Source organism: Hippoglossus stenolepis, chromosome 10 (genome assembly GCF_022539355.2).
Source record: "Hippoglossus stenolepis isolate QCI-W04-F060 chromosome 10, HSTE1.2, whole genome shotgun sequence".
Taxonomy (NCBI): Eukaryota; Metazoa; Chordata; class Actinopteri; order Pleuronectiformes; family Pleuronectidae; genus Hippoglossus; species Hippoglossus stenolepis.
This window is the reverse complement of record NC_061492.1, coordinates 20,751,979-20,771,710: the sequence shown is the minus strand read 5'-3', so window position 1 is coordinate 20,771,710 and position 19,732 is coordinate 20,751,979. Positions and strand designations below refer to the sequence as shown.

Sequence of the window (19,732 nt, the reverse complement as noted above, 5' to 3'; positions counted from 1 at the left end):
ACTACTGGGTTTAAATGACTGTAAAATAATCCAGATGTGAAGGACAGGAGCAGCAGCAGAGGTGGAGCCAAAACAGGATGACCACTCACAGATTAAGTAAATAATTATCTCATAGCAATTGCACATGTCAAGGTCTTGGATGTATCAGATGGTCAGTTCTCATGGTTAACATGTTGGATTTGTGAGAAATGGGCAGATGTGAAGACCTGAGCGACTGGAACAAGTCTGATCCGCAGTGACTCCACCTTACAACAGGATTTGCTGCTACTGTCTTAGTGCCAGAGACCACAGGGAACCTTCAGGGGTCTTTCAGGGGTCTTTCAGAGGTTTTTTGAGTCTGACAGGCCAGAGCTGTTTTGGTGGTATGCAAGGCACCAACATCATCAGGAGTGGTCGCAGTGTTTTGGTTCATAATATGCAAAGCTTTTTATCTTGTTCTGAATTAAGACCAGACATTCCTAGAGATCAGGGCCCAAACAGCTCATGAGCATTAGATGTCCTTGTGAGTGAGGCCCCTCAAGAGCAGCATCGGGTTGTGTCACTGGTTGTCTGTGTTTCTGAGTGCTGCATTGTGACATCAAGTGTCCTCACAGAAAGCCGGACACACACACATACAAGGAAAAAGAAGGATGGAAGATGGTTGGCAGGACTATGTGTGTCAGTGTCTCTCTCGCTCTCCCACTCTATCTCTCTCTCTCTCTCTCTCTCTCTGTCTCCTGGCCCTCAGGGCGGTCCATCTGCCTTCTCTCTTTCTCTGATCTTTCATTCACCATGACTAGAGCCATCCAAAAGTGTGCACGTGCACGCACACACAGACACACACACACACAGTGCCAGGCTGCTGGGGCAGCTGTGTGTAAGCACAGCTCTATCTCACATATCAGCTCATTGCAGGAAGAAAAGCAATCCAAGACTCTCCAGCAAACATACACACACACACACACACACACACACACACACACACACACACACACACACACACACACCAACACAGCCCCCTGCATAAAGTTCTATAGCTGCGTAATATGAATGAACAGTTTGTGGATTCTACTTGATGCAGTCTGTCCCTGCTGGGGAGCTGACGTTAGCTTGCTGGCAGCTTTCCAGAGGTTTAAGGCAGATGTGTCATCAACACAAACGGTGCAGATGAATTAATGAACAGACTTTAGGTCACTGCACTGTCTGTGCTCACAGTGATCATGAAATTGAATGTCTTTTATGAATCTGCTACTAATAGTCCATGTGTAGCTCTATGGGACTTTACTTTTTAAAGTATGATGAAGCACTTGAAACATATGCAGTTATTTTTTATCATTCTTGCTTCACTGATTTACACATGTAGACCTAAAGCATACAGATCTTTTGCTGTTTTTCATTTGCCAAGAAAATAAATCCTTAGGGAGCAGTGTTTAAAACTGATCATATAATGTGCACAATTTTATATTCAAGGAAACAAGAAATGTAAATTCTAAGGATTCATTTTGAGAAAAGCTTTATCCAATAACAAGTCATCAAGATTGAAGATTGGATTATTTCAGGACTTTGTGAATCAAATGGGGAGATCAGTACCAATATCCTGTCCTGTTTGTATATGATAGGTGTGTGTGTGTGTGTCTGTGTTCGTGTGTGTCTGTGTTTGAGTTTGTGTACATTACTTGGGGTGTTGTGTATGAGTGTGTGTTGCTGTCCTCCATCTGCTCCTGGGTGATTGTGGTTCTGGGGAACAATGTTGGAGAGTTACTAAGCTGCTACACACACACATACTGCCAGCAAGTGTTTGTGTGTGGATGAATTTTCGAATGTATATCATCTATCCATTTACACGTACACACATTTCATGGTGTTTATGTTTCATGTGTACGTTTGTATGCATTTCACTTTAAGGATTAGAGGTGTGTGTGTGGGGGGGGGGACATCCCCTCTAGTAGTTGATTGGCAGAGATAGCTGCACTGAGGCTGGGGTCAGCATATGGCTCAGTGTGATAGCGATGCTGTGTTTGTGTGTGTATTTTTTGTGATTGTGTGTGTGTGTGTGTCACTGCCTTTCCCTCTCTTTCAGACTGTTCCCAGTAAAATGATGGCAGCTCTGGGCATGTAGCGCTATTATCCACCATACACACACACTCACACACAAACACACACACTGAGAACAGCCAAACGCCAGCGGCCTGCCTGGCTTCTTTTTGCCAGCTCCCACAATAGAGTCTATTGTCCCAGTAAGGCTACAGTGTGCGTGGGTGCGTGGGTGCATGTGTGCGTGCGCGTGCGTGTGTTCTTTCCCGTGATATAAAGGTGAGGGCAAAACCTTACAAATTGAAGACATTTTGTAATTGCTGATGCTGAAATAGGGTCATGTTATCCTTCACCTCCCCAGAGCGCCATCACTTCCGTCAGACATGGAAGGAGACCTTCCTCTAAGACTAGAGCTGCAGTGAGAAATACTGCTTCTGCATATTATCAGATGTGGATGAATATAAATATGTCTCAACCATTTGTTCCTCAATGAAAATGCAGCATGCTGTGAGAAGCTATTCTGGAAAATCAGCACCACACATTGGGCGGCATTTGACGCTTAAAGATACAATTAGGATTAGGGTTAAAGGTCTGTGTATTAGAGAGAGTTAAGGGTAAAGAGTGTGTGTGTGTGTGTGTGTGTGTGTGTGTGTGTGTGTGTGTGTTTGAACACATGCAGGGGGAGGTGATTGTGGTTAATTGTTTCCCGTCGGGTAGATGGAGGAAATGAAAAGAAAAGGGGTGAGGAGGAGGGGTCATGGCTAATCTCTTCCAATTTTCCTTGGGGAAAAGTGTGTGGGTGTGTGTGTGTGTATCTTTGTGAGAACTGTGTGTGTGTGTGTGTGTGTGAGAGATGCTCTCAGGATGTCCCTCTGTTTGACCAGCACACACATTATTAGCACTTTGAACATTGACACTTTGGTGTATAATGATATTACACAGTTAGCCTACTTTTTCATGTGTGAATTATAGATCACTCATCATTACTTTTTTAAGTAAATAAGCATGGCTGTTAACAAAAATATTTTTTTTTATTTTCCTGCATAAATTGTGCTCAGCATCTTCATCTTACCTCATGAAACAGAATTTAAGCCCCTGCCGGTTACAGTAAAACAGTTTCGAACGGCTTCTTTTATCTATATGTTCTGCAGCCCGTTAATTGCATTAACTAAAGAGTAAAACTACCAAAACACTTCCCTGCTTTGTTTACAGATGTATTGTGTATTATGTCAAATATACATTTTCTTTTTACAGCAAATCTTTAGACAAAGACGTTGACTCAAAAACAGTCACAGGCAGAAGGGGGGGTACAGAATGCTTCAAATGCATCCTTTCAGTGTTGCAGTAGGGGCGGCTGTGGCTGAGGGGTAGAGTGGTCGTACTCCAACCAGAGGGTCGGCGGTTCGATCTTCAGTCTTCCCCATCTGCATGCCGAAATGTGTCCTTGGGCGAGATACTGAACCCCTAAATGGCCCCTCATAGATGTTGAATGAACTAAGTCGCTTTAGATAAAAGCGTCCGCCAAATGACCAGTAATGCAGTAAACTCCTGATACATGTCTATTTAAGGTTAACACTAGCACCCACCGATGCACATGTCACATGGACACATGTCTGAGACCTGAATTATCTAAAAGAACCGGGCAAATTACTGATTCAGTACTTTAGATATTACTCATGTTCTATCATGGGTATTTACTCTTATTTTTAAAATACATGATTCATGTAATGACCAAGTCGGTGTGTGTCTAAAAAGTCTGAAAGTGTGATTTTTTTTTTTTGTGTGCACACTTACACACCTTTTCACAGAGAGCTGTGCAGGCACATGAGTTGTAGCCATCAGCGGCTTGATCACACCATGTTGGAGCAGACCCCCCTCCGACTGGTAAACAAGATAATCTGCAGTGTGTGAGTGAGTGTGTGAATGCACTTTGTGCCAGGGCGTGCAAATGTAAGTATTTTTTTATGTGACAAGGTGTTTAAGATTCAGACTGGGATGTCACAGATGAACAAGAAGACGGTTTAAGTTCAGCACAGAGTAAACGTTGGATCATGAGCTCTGAGAGCTGCCTTCAACAGAGAGAACCAAGGCAGAGAGTGGGGGTATAAGGGAATAATTAATTTATGATTAATCACTGTTGGAAAAAAAGCATTTAAACAATACATGCCATGAAAATTTTTCATATTGCCAAGTGCCAAGTAAGACAGTAATTAATCTGCTGGCCAATCAATTGGCCAATATCTGGCAATTTGAGGTAATCGGCACAAAAAAAAAAAAAATGGCCATGATCAATCATGGATATATTTTCATATCTTAAATACAGTAAGAAGTACAGGTCTACCAGGCTGTGATAAATTTCTTATTTAGTTTATTTACGTTTTTTTGTCACATTTTTATTATAATTTAATTGTTGTTTTTAACAGATACATCAAATAAAAACAAAGATCTCTGCTCATTGGTTGTAAAAAACAAATATATCAGTGAACCACAACTCATAGACAATAGTTTGATCCCAGCGTCCCAAATGTTTTCAGTGTGACCAAAAAAGTCTTCAAACATTTTATTCACATTATTACTTTGACGTACAGTATATTAGGGCTGCAACTGATAATTGTTTTCAATTAATCTGCTGATGATTTAACAAAATGTTCTTCATAGTGCTAGTTTTGTCTAACTAATAATGTAAACCCTGAAAATATTCAGTCTACAAAAACACGAGATATGAAAACATGAAATACTTGATTGGTCATTTTATCTTTATATTTCCTAACTTGTGCTGTGAAACTGTCTAACTGCGGCTTATTGTGAACAGTGTCCATATCTTTGAATTTAACATATGGATACATGTGTGCATGTGGTGAATATTGTGTAACTGTTGTTAGAGCCTGAAGACGAGCAGGATCCATCTTCCTAATCAGAGAATTATTATTATGGCTTCAGTGATAATCACCAACACCCATGCTGTGTGTGTGTGTGTATGTGTCCGCTGAATAACGCTTGTAATTGCGCTGGCAGCTTTAGGGCTCCCCAGTGGTGACAGGGAGGAGGGTGTGAGTGGGTTTGTGTATACACTCACACACACACATACATGTGTCAAAGGGTGAAGTAGTTGGGTGACAAGGGGCCAATTAATGTATCACATCTGTTTTTCTCCTCCGTCTTTGTATTTGAATTGGGTTAAAGAGCAGATGAATAGGGGCAAATACGATTTTGCAAGAGTGTGTGTACGTGTGCGTTTGTGATGTCCATGCACGTCGAGCCCCCACAATAAGTAGTGCATTAGACCAACCTATCTCTGCCCTCATCTTTGGCCTACGTGGACACACACACACTCATAATGAAATCACAAAGCCTCCATATCATTGCTATCACAGAAAGATATAAACCCATTAGCGTGTTCCTTTGGGCATGGACACACACGCATACATGCTCAGGTTTATCATTACACGCTGCAAAGCTTTTCCAATTGTATTATCCCTCTGATGTCCTTCTCTCTGTTGTCTGTTCCAATGCCTAGGGTGGAGAGGACAGATAGGTTTGGAGTGTTAGTGCGTGCGTTTGCGTGTGTGTGTGTCTGTGCACTTGTGTTTCTGAGACAAGCCCTAGGAAATGGGCAGAAGTGTTGTTGGCGTTTTAATGTAATTGTTCACCTTTTAAAAGTAGGCGTTTGCCGTAAAACATGTATATATAAAACATCTTTGCTTTGTTCACGTTGGAAAGACGGTTAGACTATGCTGCCCCACAGTCACAGAGATGTTGAATGATGCTGTGGTTCGTTCACTTTTCTATTGAAGGGCAGCGACTCGTAAAAACTTGAAGAAAAAATCTGAATTGCTGTGAGTGAACACTGTCCAGAGAAAGCTGGACCCATCAGTGGTGGCTCCTCTAACCCACTTATCATTTTAGCTTTTTGTCAATATAAAAGCAGCACAGACCGGTCAGGCTTGTAAAAATGACGTTACTGATTTTTACTGCATTTATATATTTAAGTGGACAATTCAGACAAGCCGTCAGAGTTGCATTGAAAATATCTGTGCGCATAGTGATGGGCTTTAAAAAATCTTGAGATATAGTTTTAAATATTGATGTCTACATATAGAATATCATGATGTTAGCATAGGGTATATCAGAATTGATTTGATTAATCACTTTGATTTTTTAGTTCTCTCTCTTTCCCATAGTTGCTAATGTTCCTCATTCTTAACTCAAGTTAACATGGTTCTACTTTTCTTTCAGTTTCTCCTAAAAGGTTAAAGACATCACATCCTTCCCACTAAAACCTTTGTAAAATTACTCAACAGTCAAATTGATGTTACCTGCGCTACACGTTAGTAGTAGTTATTCCAAGCTTCACGTATGTTATTTTAATGATTGTTGACTGCAGGGCTGATGATACTGAGACTAATGTTAGACATTATCTGCTCTGCTGCTTCACCAGCGGCTCCACTTGAACAGTAGAGAGGACTCTCACTCAAAGGCTATTGATCTGCGCTCTCACCACCACCACTGTAGCTGCCGATGAAGCTCTTTCTTCACTGTCTGTACAATGTCCATATACAGTATGTCACTGACAATGACATATAGGTGACTGTATGCTCCGTATGTTGTTCGGCAATTATGAGATACTTAGTGCAGTTCTGGATCTAAACCTGCCTGTGTGAAATAAGCTGTTTGCTTGGCCTGTGGGGATGCTGGTTGGAGCTTTTCTTTCTGAAACTGTAAAAGTGACCTTCAGTAATTGAACCGCAGCAAGTAAAGACCAGCTGCAGGACTCAGGCCACAGAACCCTGAAGCTGCACCACCACTGCTGGTCGCCTGTTTATTCAAAGTTGATCAATATTGAACTTATCTTATGTCCAAAACACTGCTCTTCCTTGAGCTAATAACGTTACACGTGAAGTGTGAGACTGATGCGATAAACTGTACTCGAGATATGTGTTCCACTTACACACAGAGATTTCTGGAATTATTAGATAGATATATTCCAGGCATAGAGAATATGGATCTTGAATATAAAAACCAGGCCTTAAGGAATCATCTGCGTCTTTCCAAATAGCTCCATCATTAATTGCATTAACTTGTGGTTTTCCTTACTTATTATCTTCACAGGATGTTTGACCTATCATAATAATTATATTTTCAGGTTGTACGTCCCTCTGTCTGATTCATTCTTTCTGTAAATCAGTATTGGATGATCTTCCCAAAACATAATATCACTATCTTTTTCTCATAAAGAATCACAATCCACGATCCGTCCTGAGTGTAACGCTCTCGGAACGTCTCCTTTTAGCTTGAATAGATTTGCTGTATACTTAACTTTTCTTTGAGACTGTTCAGAGCCACACTACTTACGTAACCTTGTTTTTTAATCTCAATTTTGATGGTTAAATTAATTTAAATTCCTCAGTTAATTGTTAAACCGTAAATCTAAACCATACATATTTATCTCTTAGATCATTATGTAAGTGAGAATTCAATTAACCCAGTTGGCAAAGTACTTTCACACGTACATATACACTGTATATTCAGACCAAAATCTATGAATAGACTCACACACTGTTACTTACAAACATTTTCTCACACACACACACACACACACAGTCACACACACATCCCAGCAGTGGGTCTGGCTCCTAATGCGCTAACAAGCTCCCTTTCCCCCCTTTCGCCTCCTCTCCTCTGGCCTCCCTCAGTCACAAGTGATCGCTGTAGTCGAACCCCACCACAATGAACTGCACTGCGGGAGAGAGAGGGAGAGAAAAGGTCTGAAATGGAGAGAGGGAGAGAAAGAGATGGAGAGAGCTGGAGAAAGTACTCTTTTCAGCCACGCACAAGAAAATGAGTTTCTGACTCAACACAAAGGAGCCTTTTTTATCCTCCCCCTCTGTCTTCTATCTCTCTCCCGTATGCCTTTCTCCCTATTCTCCCTCACCAGGCCTCTCCCCTCTTTCTCTCCTCATAATTTTCACTCTCTCTTTGCCTTTCTCTCCAAAAGAGAGATGTTTTGCTGCTAATGACTTAATAAGAGGAGCCATCTGAAATTCAATTACAGTAGATTTCATAGTGACATTTGGATGAAGGCAAAGATGTGTGAGCACGGCGCAGGTCTATTTTCTTTGACCTCACACTAGTTTCTGCTTTTTTAATACCAATAATACGAGCTTAATTTGTTTAGCTTGATTCATGGAGACATGCCAGACACAAGCAGACCCTAACCTTAACACAGGTAAATAATAACAATTGAAAAAATGCAAAAATGCAACTTGTTTGAAAGCTCTAGATCTAATGAGTTTTCACAGCATTTTGCGACAGCAACATATGGATGTTATACTAACTGCTGGATGACACATGCACTGGGTGTAAAGAAGATGGAAAAATAAAGGAGTTGTAGCATTTGCAAAATTAGAAAGAAAACACCCAAAATGGTATATATGGTAGCATCGTACATTAAATATTTCAGGATTGGGTTTATAACAAGCTGAATAAAATCTGTCATAATGCTGTAGTGGTCATAATCAGGCTATGTTCATGGAACATGATTGGAATATAATATCAACATCTCATATAACCACGGTTATTGAAATAAAGTCTTATTCTGAACAAGGTCAATAGTCAGAATATCCCTGTCCATGTAAATGTAGGCAGTGATATCTACTGGCACCGGCACACTCCCTCTATCACAGATTAAATTAACAGAACGTCCAAATAGGAAATAGTGAAGGCCACATATCATATGTACTGTTTGGTGGAATGCAAAAAAAGCAACAGCAATGACTGGTATAGTATGAAGTCAGATGATCTCTTAAGTTGGATGTATAAAACATCTTTGGATAGTAATTTAAACATGCACCATGTTTACATGAGTCAGTATTCTGAGGAATAATAAGAACTATATCAGCTCATAATGTTGCTGTTAAAGCCTCAACACACATTCTAGTGTTTTTACTGATGTCGCCTCTTCTCAAGACTGTGGCTGTGTCCAAAGTCACAACCTGACTGCAGCAATGTGCACTACATCCACAATGCATTCACCTCCACCATTTTACCTCACTTATGTGTGTGAAATTAATGCTCTATATAATACACTATAAATAAACACTATGATTCATAGACACAATACGTCTACTTTCCACAAAAAATCCCACAATTCCACACAATGCTTCACATTTTTATCGCTGTATCAGTGATGATACAAAATGATGATGATTCATAAGTGTTGAAAATCTCACTTTGCTATAGAGTAAAGTACAGAGCATTTATCGATAACAAGTTATTTCTGTGTATCTAGACTGTGCTTGATTGACAGCTACCTCTATCTCCTTTACACCCTAGTTTTTTTTGCATCTGTTGGGGTGGAGCAGTTTACACTGTTATCTAAAACCCATTTCAGACATTACCGTCAGGAGAACGTCCGCACATTTAGGTCCAGACTTTCTTCAGACTTTGCTGGGGGGGTGCAGAGGTAGGATGTAACTTATAAATTCTGCTGCTGAGATCATTTGTTTATTTTGTTGTTGTTGTTTTTTCACAGAACATCAACACTGGCATCTGCTCTTATCACAATTTCTCAAATCTCATTGTCTTTCAAATTTGACATCCTCGTCTGCGTCTTGTTTGTGTGCTGCACTTCTTTTCCTCCTGAAATATGTGTGTTTTTGTTTTATTTATTTTTTTCAGATTTCTATGCATCATAAAAATCGCTTGTGATCAATCCTCGGGATGAACACATTTGTGTTCTCACCTACACAAATGGATCTTTCAGGAGATTATCTGGAGTTCAGTCCATGTCTAAGTAGCATACGGAGCAGCTAAAGTAATTCCATTGATTGTTTGAGCATGTTTTGCTTTTTGCACAAAAACACCTGATAAGTTATACTGGAAATCAAAAAAAAAATGTATTATGCAAAAAGGTTTTAATGCTTGGCCAGGATGGAAAAATGTGTATCAATTAAAAAAACACAATGGAAACAGACCTACACCTGTAAAAGCTTTACATTATAGTCCCTCTGTCTCTGTGCTGATGTTGCCGCTAGTCAGTGGGGAGCTGGTGTTTGTGACACAGTGACATAAGCCCACAGGCAGAAACCCTTGCTGAGAGGAAGAAAGAAGGGTACAGACAGATAACGGTGGCAGATAGAAAGAGTGGAGAACAGTCAAGTGATGCTCCTGTCATTTATCTCAGCAGAGGTACCATGTCTCTGTATTTATTTCTCCTCATTCTCTCTCTCTCTCTGTGTCCCTGTCTCTATAGATGTCTTTCTTTCCTGCGGGTGTCCTTTAAACCCTTTCACCTCCTTGAAATGACAAATCAGTGGTCTCTTATATGTCTGCCGACACTCAGATTCTTTTCACATTGTTTTTCTTGCTGCAGCTTCACCCGGGAAACATTATTAAAACACAATATAAAGAAAAGTATCTGTTGTTTGGAGGAGAATCATACTTTTTGTTTCCAATCGCGTCACCTCCACACATCTGCCCCTCTCACACGCGCTCATTCACCAAAGGGGGAAGTGCGACGCAGGGGAGCGGGAAGCAGGAAAAGGCAAACGGCGAGAATCACATCGAGACTCGGTGTGAGAGACACTGACTCTGACGCGCTGGGTGTGTGCTACTGCTGCTCAGCTCTCACCAAGAGAAAGCTGCACACACACACACACCGTTACTTAAATATCCTCCTCCCTGTCTCACCCGCTGTCCTCCCCTCTCACCTCCTTCGTGACTCTCTGCGGTATACTCACCCCTTCTTCCTCTTCACCCTCACATTCTCCACACAATTTTTTTTACAAGTTCTCTTGCTCCCTCAGCATCTCGCTTTCTTTGCACCTCCAGCCTCCATCCCTGCCTCTTTCCCACCTTCGTCCCCCCTCCTTTCCTCACCTTCGTCAGTACGAGAGGTTCCATGAGGGTTTTCAAAACAATAGCTGTTTTGTTTTTTTTTTGTTTTTTTTTTTTTAGATGTGAAATCAAGTTTTGTTAATTTCGCTTTAACTACATCATCTGTCCCAAGTTTATTGAAGTTTCCTCCTCTCTGCTTTGCCAGCTCTTTCCACTCATCCCCCACCTCCTCCTCCTCTCTCTCTCTTTTCTGCCAGCGCAGTCTGTCCCTCCACTTTAAAGGAGCCATATTGTTGTTATTATCATTGTCTCTAACTGGATCAGTTACCATTAGACCTGAATCTTTCTCCTTCTGAGGCCCATAGACCAGCTCTCTAACCCAATAGAAATCCCATGGGCACTCTTACAGATGGCTCGCCCATTCTCAACATGTACATACACACACATACACACACACAGGAGTACAGAAACACAGATTTCATTCTGAAGATTCATCGACCTAATCCCATCACACTCAAACAGGGACACATGCACTTATATACACACGTGCCTGTTCATAACCAACCTTATCAAATATAGACACACACACATAAACACTCATTGAAAATCCCCTATTATTGGAGCTAACTGAGCAAATGTTAGTGCTATTGGGAGCTTGTGTGTGTGTGTGTGTGTGTGTGTGTGTGTGTGTGTGTGTGTGTGTGTGTGTGTGCTGTGTGACTGTGTGTGTGTGTGTGTGACTGTGTGTGTGACTGAAACAGCTACATATGTCATTACGGTTGGATGTATGAGTGGGGGGCTCAGGACGAGAGGGTAAATGTCATTTCATCAATGAGGTTATCTCTAATAGATGGACAGTTGAAGTCCTGGTTTCCATTTACTCTGCTCTCTGCTGAATCCCTGTACCTCTCTTCAAATCCATCGCTAAAGGCCATAATGGCAAGTGATAAAAGGCCTTTGCTTTACATTTCAGTTTTCCTGTCTCCAGCATTCTCAGTAGATTCGAGTGGAAATGAGGCCATGAAGAGTTCACTGGCCTCTGTTGCCAACAGTGTTTTTATCTGAAAAATCGTGTGTTTTACGATTCATTCTTTTATAGTTTTTTCTTTTCCTCTTGTAGCTTTACTTTACTTTGTCGAATTCAGTTTTGACATAGTTTTGTTTTCTTTATTTTTGGTTCTGTTCAATGTTACTGTGTTATTTATGTGATATTCTAGTCTAAGGGCCAGACCAGCAGCACCCAAACCAATGCTTTAGTGGCGAACCTTCACCTCCCATTCACTCCCAACCTGTGCGAGTGAGAAGGTGAATGAAACATTCGCTTCCTGTGGCATATTGCAGCGTGGTGAACTTTGACCCACATTATTTGCTTCTCCTTTACGTATGTGTAACCGTGCCCGAACACTTTAAAAAGGTACTCCAGTAATTTATTTAGTGCAACATTTGATTCAAAATATTCTGGATTGTTTCCCTACAGCCCTGTTATTGCAGATCAGCTATGTCACTGCTTGACGTTAAACTCTTAATTAATAAGTCCTGCTTTAAGTACCAATTATAATGATAATGTATATAGCACTTTTCATCGCATAAAATGCAGCTTTTAAGACAGGAAAAGATATTGAAACAGTAAAATATATGAAAAAAGCATTAAGTTTCAATTAAAGAAAAGTCATGCATGGATTAATTAACAGCAAGATCATGAATAGAAACATTGAAACCTGCTAATTCTAACCAATATTTAATGAAAAATGTGGTTCCTTTGTAATATTTAAACAGTGCAAAAGATAAGATGTTAGAGGACCTTCTTAAACCTTAAAAAAGTCATTGTTCACTTCAGTGATTTAGTCTCCATTAAGCCGGAGAACTCAACATACACATTTTTATAACGGTACAAATCTGTGCAGCTGATGTCAATAAGTCCTGATTTTCAGTCACGACTACAGATCAAGTTTCAAAAACACTTGATCCTACATTAACCATGATGCAGCTGATGGTGTTTCATCAGAACAAACTCCACACTATAATTTAAACACTGAAATTAAACACATGGCTTTCAAGTGTGTAGCACTAAATATGACAATAACAATGTTTGCAAATTTGCATTATTTTGTTGTTTGAGGTTGGTTTATTATCAAGATTTTCTTGGGCAGCCACAGTGGACATTTATAGGAGAGAACATGGCTATAATTTCAAACTCATTTCTTTATTGACGGATTATAACACTGCATATTGGCAGGATTTTCATCACCGTCTTGAACCCAATTCTATCATACTCTTCGCTTCTTGTGTCTTTATCACTGTTTGACCTTGACCTTTGACCCCAGCTATGAGGAGCGAGCTCGGTACCTAGAAACCATCGTGCAGCACCACCAGGAGCCGACCACGTTTGAGGATTATGCAGCTCGAGTGTACAGTCCTGCTCCCTGCAATCACCTACCATCTGACACAGGTAACACCTGATCCTTCACAACCAGACACATTTACAACAACACCACCAATGCATACACTTGTCAGTCAAAGCCTCTGTGGCAGGCGTTCAGAGAGTGGGTGGATTAAGCAACTCTGAAGCTGCTTACGACAGGGGGGTGGTCTGTTTACTTGCATGCGTTATAACTTAAAAAAAAGCACAAAAGTAAGTTAAGTGACACTTAACTATGCTGACTTTCTTTCGCTTTAACGTGTATTGTGAGCAATCTGCCTTCTCGATATTGAACTGCCCTCTAGCATATTTTAACTACAGAGAGACCCCACACACAGACACACACTCCCCCATGGACACACACTGGCCACTCACAGTCTGATGCGGAGCTCTGTCTCCAGAGCGTCTCTGAGGAATTGTCTGACATCTGATCAGCTGTAGAGATGCAGGCAGACACAGTTAAATTCGGACGAATGACTCTCTCATGTAACCTGTCAAGTTTCATGGATGCATACTGATCGTTTTTGTTTCTGGTTAGGTGTGATTTACGATGGTTTAATGGACTCACTTCTAATCCAGTTAATTAATATGGCAGTAATTTACAGTAATTACATTTCCACATACAAGCCACACATTTCCTTCGTAGGTCATACTCATACAGCACCAAGGAATAAAACATGGAGCCTGTGTTCAGCAGGGTTTCTCCTATAGGTTGAAGGTTTAGGTGCTGTCTGGATTCCAGCGTTTGGTCATTTGAAATTGCTAAATTAACTTGGAATAAAATTGAAGTTATTTAAAGTTTAGTTTTTTCCACATTGATTTCAATCATTAACTTTACCACTGAACTGTGCATGTGTGAACGCAAATGTCTGAGTTAGACGCTCTGCACTTTCTGCGGACTTTCTCTGCCGGCCTCAGAGTATAATGTCCGTAGAAATCCAGGCGAAGTCAATGTGTGAGCACAGCAGGGGATCCCCCGCTCGATTCACCGCTAGCAGGTGGAGGGGCGATGGCGCTTCGAACACGCGACAGACACAAAAATGTGAACTTGTCTGTGCAGAGAATCTCACCCCGTGTTGTGCATGTGTGAAAGTCAAACTGCGGGTAAACTCTGTGGCCAATTCTCGGCTTTATTTTGCTTACAGTAGGGCTGGGCAATTAACCAAAAATGTATCGAAACCAACATTTATAACCTCTCACCGACTTAATCTTGCTCATGTTGGTTAATTCGGTTAATACTTTCCCGCCGTCCGCACTCGCTTGCTGACCTTTGCTCACTTTACACGTTAACAATAAACACCAACACTAATCAGAAGTTACTAGGAAACTTGAACTTTACTTTGTGTTTGTTTTTTTCGCTCTAGAGTGAACTCAACATGTATTTAAACACATTGAAAAAAAGTCCTACATTTTGCGCGCACACAGTTCACCTGCAACACACAATATGAGACTTAACGTGACGCACACAGCCAGGACATCAGGGTTAAAGTGACCAGAGCGTTAAATAATATCCCAGCTTTCATATTTCAGTATATTTCCAATACAGATCTTGTCAGAGAACTATGGGGCAATGTTTAAAACCTAAAATAATCATTAATAAATCAAAATCAAGGTGAAGTTGGAAATAATCATGATATTGATTTTAAAGTCATATCACCCGACCCTAACTTATAGTCAACATTCTTTACATTTAATGAAAATATATGTTGATTAACTGAAATTGTCCACATAAGATTTAACATTGACATAAGTGTGATATTATTTTTGATCTTGAACTTTTCAAGCATATTACACAGTTGACTATAATTTAAGATTTATAATGTTTGAATGTAGCTACCCATATGACAAAGTGGACAAGGCCAACAAGTCTCTGGTTAACTTCAGTCAGTTAACTCTAAGTTAGTTAAGTTATGGTAACAAAGGAAGCTCTCTACTACATTTTGGAACAGTGTTTTTTTTATATAAAAAAATGCTTTGGCCACCAGTTTTCATCAGAAACAGACGTTATGTGTGAAAATAGCCCCTTTTTGTTCAGCTCTGAGCCATGTTAAAAACTACTATTAGTTCAGTAGTTGGTTGTAGAATAGGCAACATTAGTCATATATTCTTACATGAATTACTCCCTGGTAGAAATATACTGTATGTGTGTATTATTTCTACATGTATTAAGCTCAGCTGGCACATGGTGCAGTGAAGTATCCAATCAGCTGCTTCAGCTGTGTGATAAGCTCGGCCATGACAAATGTTGATCCAAACTCTGACTGTTGATTGCCAAGTCCTGCCTGTTGTCAGCCCACCTCGCTGTATTTTACTATGTTTCTACATTCGTTCTGACATGTCAGCTAAATGCCTTGAATTGCTCATTCAGCTCAAAACGCTGAGACACAGCACCTCAGTCTTTCTGTGGTAGAGAAGAGCCTGGGTGTAAACCTAGCTAATGTTCAGAGACTGTGTGTGTTTGTCTATATCTATTATTGATCACTGTTGTTTTTCTTTGCCAACTCATACTTGCTCATACACCAACTGTTGTGTTACAAAATAATATTAATAATTTTGCGGGAATAATCATCCTTCTTTGAGGCTGAATGACATCCAACACAACCTGATACAGTTTTTGAATTCCCTAAATGTTAATGTAGAAGCTCGTGTCAGATCTGTGTGGTGGTGGTGATGTGTTGTTCAGCCCCAAACACCTTTTCAGAACACAGGACCAACCAGTTATTTTCTTAGTCGTATGATATTTCGATATATTTCTATTTGTCCTAATGTGCAAATCATGTTCAGAATTCAGATGTTTTTTAATAATACAGTAATAATTAAAATGATAATAATCCTGTGCTCTGAAATGAAGCCCGCTCAAATTACTGCAACCCCCTCTTCCTCTCTCTCTCTCTCTCTCTCTCTCTCTCTCTCTCTCTCTCTCCCTCTATATTAACTGACAGGTTCCCCTCCCTTAACAGCACAATGATCAACCATTCTTCTCTCTTTCTGTTTTTATTTTTATTTTTTTCATTTATTTATTTTTTTCATTTGTTTCCTTTTTTGTGTTTTTCATTTTACTTTTTTTTTGGTTGTTTCTTTTTTTTTCTTTTTTTTCCTTTTGTTCCCCCCCTCCTTTAGATCGTATTGTCTCACTTGCCAATAGTTAAAAGGTAAGCCTTGTCATATGATTGACGTGCCCTGTTTTGATTGGCTCTGCCTACTGACATTTCAGCCTAACCTACGCTGTCCTCTGATTCTTCCACCACGTTGTGTTTATCTCTCTACGTTTCTTCCTCTGTGTCCTCCACACTTTAAGCTGGTCTGCATGTTTATAGCAGTCTTCGCTTACTATTTAAAAGGACTTGTCATTTCCAGCTCCTCTGTGAGTGTAGTTTGGTAGGATGAAATTGTAGCTTAAACTTTAGCTCTATCTCTTGATGGAACTTCAAAAAGAAAATATAATCTTTTTCCTGTGCTCCTCCTGCTTAGTTAATTAAGGTAATGTTGTGGCTGTTGTTTTCAATTGTCGTTTCAATTGATGTAACTGCATGGGCCCACAAGGGATGTTAAAGAGCTGGCAGTGAACGCAGCCAATCACAGCCCACTGAGAACAAAGCATATTGACAAAAAGTCTATTGAACAGATCTTCTTTTATTTGGACTCTTGTTTGTGTTCACCTGAGTAATCCAACTCTTCCTTTAGCTCTGTTTTGGACTCTTATTAACTCCCAAGTGTCTGACGCTTTAGCTTCTTAGTGCTCCAGTATATTCACCTGGTCGTCTCTGACTTTATATGTCTGCTGTTTGACGACAGGTTGGTCATATACAGTGTGTCGTTAGAGCTTTTACTCTGAAAACAGCTGCCTGCTTAGGGTTGGGTATCGTCTGGATTTTTTCCAATACCGTGGCTCAATCAATACTTTCGAAATGGTGCCGGTGCCTAAACGGTGCCAGAGCTGATGTTTTTTCTTTCAAGAAAAAAAGCACTAAACGAGTTTCGACAATAAGAATGCAGTTTTTATTGCTGAGGTAAATTGGAAGTTGAGTTTAAATTATACTTAAGAAACCTATACAAATATTAAGTAGTAATATGTGCTAAACTCTAAATAACTTACCTTAAAAAATCATATAATAAATAAGACCTAATTCAATCATTTAACACAAAATAACAGTTTCAGTGATTAATACAGCAAAATACTCCCATGCGTCACCAGGTGACACCCTCACTCTGTTTATTGGCGGCAGATTGCAAACAACAAGGTGCATTTTTCCACTAACTCCATTTCTACCAGAATGATTCCAGCACGCAACCAACTGCAGAGTTTCTGGCTATAAAACCAACACAATTAGCTAAAAGACAGTAAAACGCTTTACAGAGCTGAGGGGAACTGCAGAATTGGGTGATAATTCTTTGTGGGTTAATCACAATGAGGTACTCTGTTCACATTAAGCTCAGTGGCCACAAACAGCTACATGATGCACACAGCTGAAGAGTATATACAGGGGCCAAAAACATTGAGGCTCAAAGAAACGTATTTAGGCATCAACAAACAGGCCCATGGACACAGTCTTACTATAAATTATTAAAAAAGACTGAAATACATTACAGCTTAAAAAGCTTCATGAGTCAGACATTCGAAATGTTTAAATTCTTCTTCAAGCTTCTGTATTTCTTGGTTTTGAAACCATTTTTCCAAGCTTCAGTTTTAGAAAGAAATAGACAAATTGTGACAAAAGCAGATACCAAACTACGCTCAGAGGCCTGGTGAGAGTGAGAAATCCTTTTTTATAACAACATGACTCGCACAATAATTCTTCTGTTTGTTCTGTTTACCTGCAACGTCACATTGACCTCTAACCTTCTGTGTGCTCCTCTCTTCCTGGTTTTGGTGATCTAGCATTGTAACACTTGCTCTCTCACGCACGCACGCACGCACGCACCCACACACACACACACACACACACACACACACACACACACACACACACACACACACACACTAAAAGATGGGTAAGCAATGTAAATCCTCAGATACACACAAGCAGACACAGAATTGTCTTGTTTTGTTTTGTATCATTGCTCTTGAAATCAGTCATGTAATGGTGAGAATAAACTAAATGAAAGATAGAAATAATGTATTTAAAATGTTCTCTGTGTCATCATATGTTTGTGCTGTGAAGCATGCTGTGTCTTTGTCGGTCAGTGTGTCTTTTCTGTATTTCCACTCTGTCAATTGTTTTCGTTTGTTTGTGGCAACTTATAATTTTTTCTGATTAATTTTTTTCCATTTTCTTTTTTGTCTCTGACCGGTCCCTCCTTCGCTCTCCTGAACTGCTCCTTCTTCCTGTCGCTCTTTTACACCCTCTGTTTTCTCCATTATCTCTCTCCTTCCTGTTTATTTCCTGCTCTTTTTCTCCCTTTCCCTGTTTTTATATATCTCCTCCTTTCTGGCATTTCATTCTTTTCTGTACCTCCCTTGCTTTCTTCTCATCTCTTTTTGTTCCTGTCCGTCCTCTCCTTTCTTTTCCTATTATTTCATCTTCTCTTCTTTTGCCTTGCTTTCCTTTCCTCTATATTTCCCTCCCTTTCCTCCTCTCTCCAGAGGAACATAGTGTAATGTGTCTAATGGTCCCTAAACCACTAGACAGCTTTAACCTGCTCAAGGTGAAGGGGAAAGGGCTCACACAGAAGGTCCTTCATGCTAGCTGTGAATGGTATGATTCATAGATAGAAAACTACTTGGCCCTAGTCTAGTTTTCTGGTCTAGTTTCCCGACAGTTCATCTTTAAAGTACTACATAATTTCCATATAAAACATGCTTACTAGCTGAATTTCTATTAGTTAAAAAGACCTGACTAACATCTGGTTAATAGGAGCTGTAAGGTCATGTAGGTGCTGCCTTTAAAATTTAATGGGATGTAGGATAAGTATGTGACTATAAACCATTTAACCTGATGGTGTAACTGCAATGGAGTATTAGGGCCATACTGAAGACAAATAAATAATAAGATTGTTAGAATAATGAAGTAAGATTACAAGAATAAAGTCATAAATGAGAAGAAAGGCATAATATTATGAGACTTAAGTCTTAATATTACTAGAACAAAGTCATAAAAGAAAATAAAGTCAGAATAGTGTGAGGGAAAAAAAGGAAATGCGTAGCAAGGAGAACCCTTCCACTCCGTCTGCCTTCTGGTCTCAAAATCTTGATTGAGAATCTCATTGTTTCTTGAGAAACTAAAGACCCCTTTGAATATCACGCAAATCGCATTTGACCACTACCAAAAATGTCCTCCGTATAAGAGGCAACGTCTTCCGAGTCTGTGTGGTTCTTTCTTCAGAATAGACTCTTACACAATCTGTTCTGAGTCCTGATACTTAAGGGCTGAAGTTCCAAAAGATGAAGTATTTCTTTATTTATGAAAGCTGTACTAAAGTAAAACTCATTAGCAATTCCAACACATAGGCTTAAATTATTTACTA

The 19,732-nt window shown here is 39.9% G+C and overlaps 1 protein-coding gene across 7 annotated transcripts in view; it reads left to right on the top strand.

Annotated features, from left to right (window-relative positions):
- Window positions 1-19,732, top strand: part of ralgapa1 (Ral GTPase activating protein catalytic subunit alpha 1) — a 75,030-nt gene that overhangs the window by 50,909 nt on the left and 4,389 nt on the right. For 4 of the 7 annotated variants that reach the window (XM_047341578.1, XM_047341581.1, XM_047341582.1 and 1 more), the window contains 2 exons: window positions 13,173-13,297; window positions 18,852-18,963. In XM_047341578.1, coding sequence (XP_047197534.1) covers window positions 13,173-13,297; window positions 18,852-18,963 — 237 coding nt within the window. Of the gene's footprint in view, window positions 1-13,172; window positions 13,298-16,387; window positions 16,420-18,851; window positions 18,964-19,732 lie in introns of all 7 variants that reach the window. The other 3 variants (XM_047341579.1, XM_047341584.1, XM_047341580.1) reach the window with 2 other exon arrangements.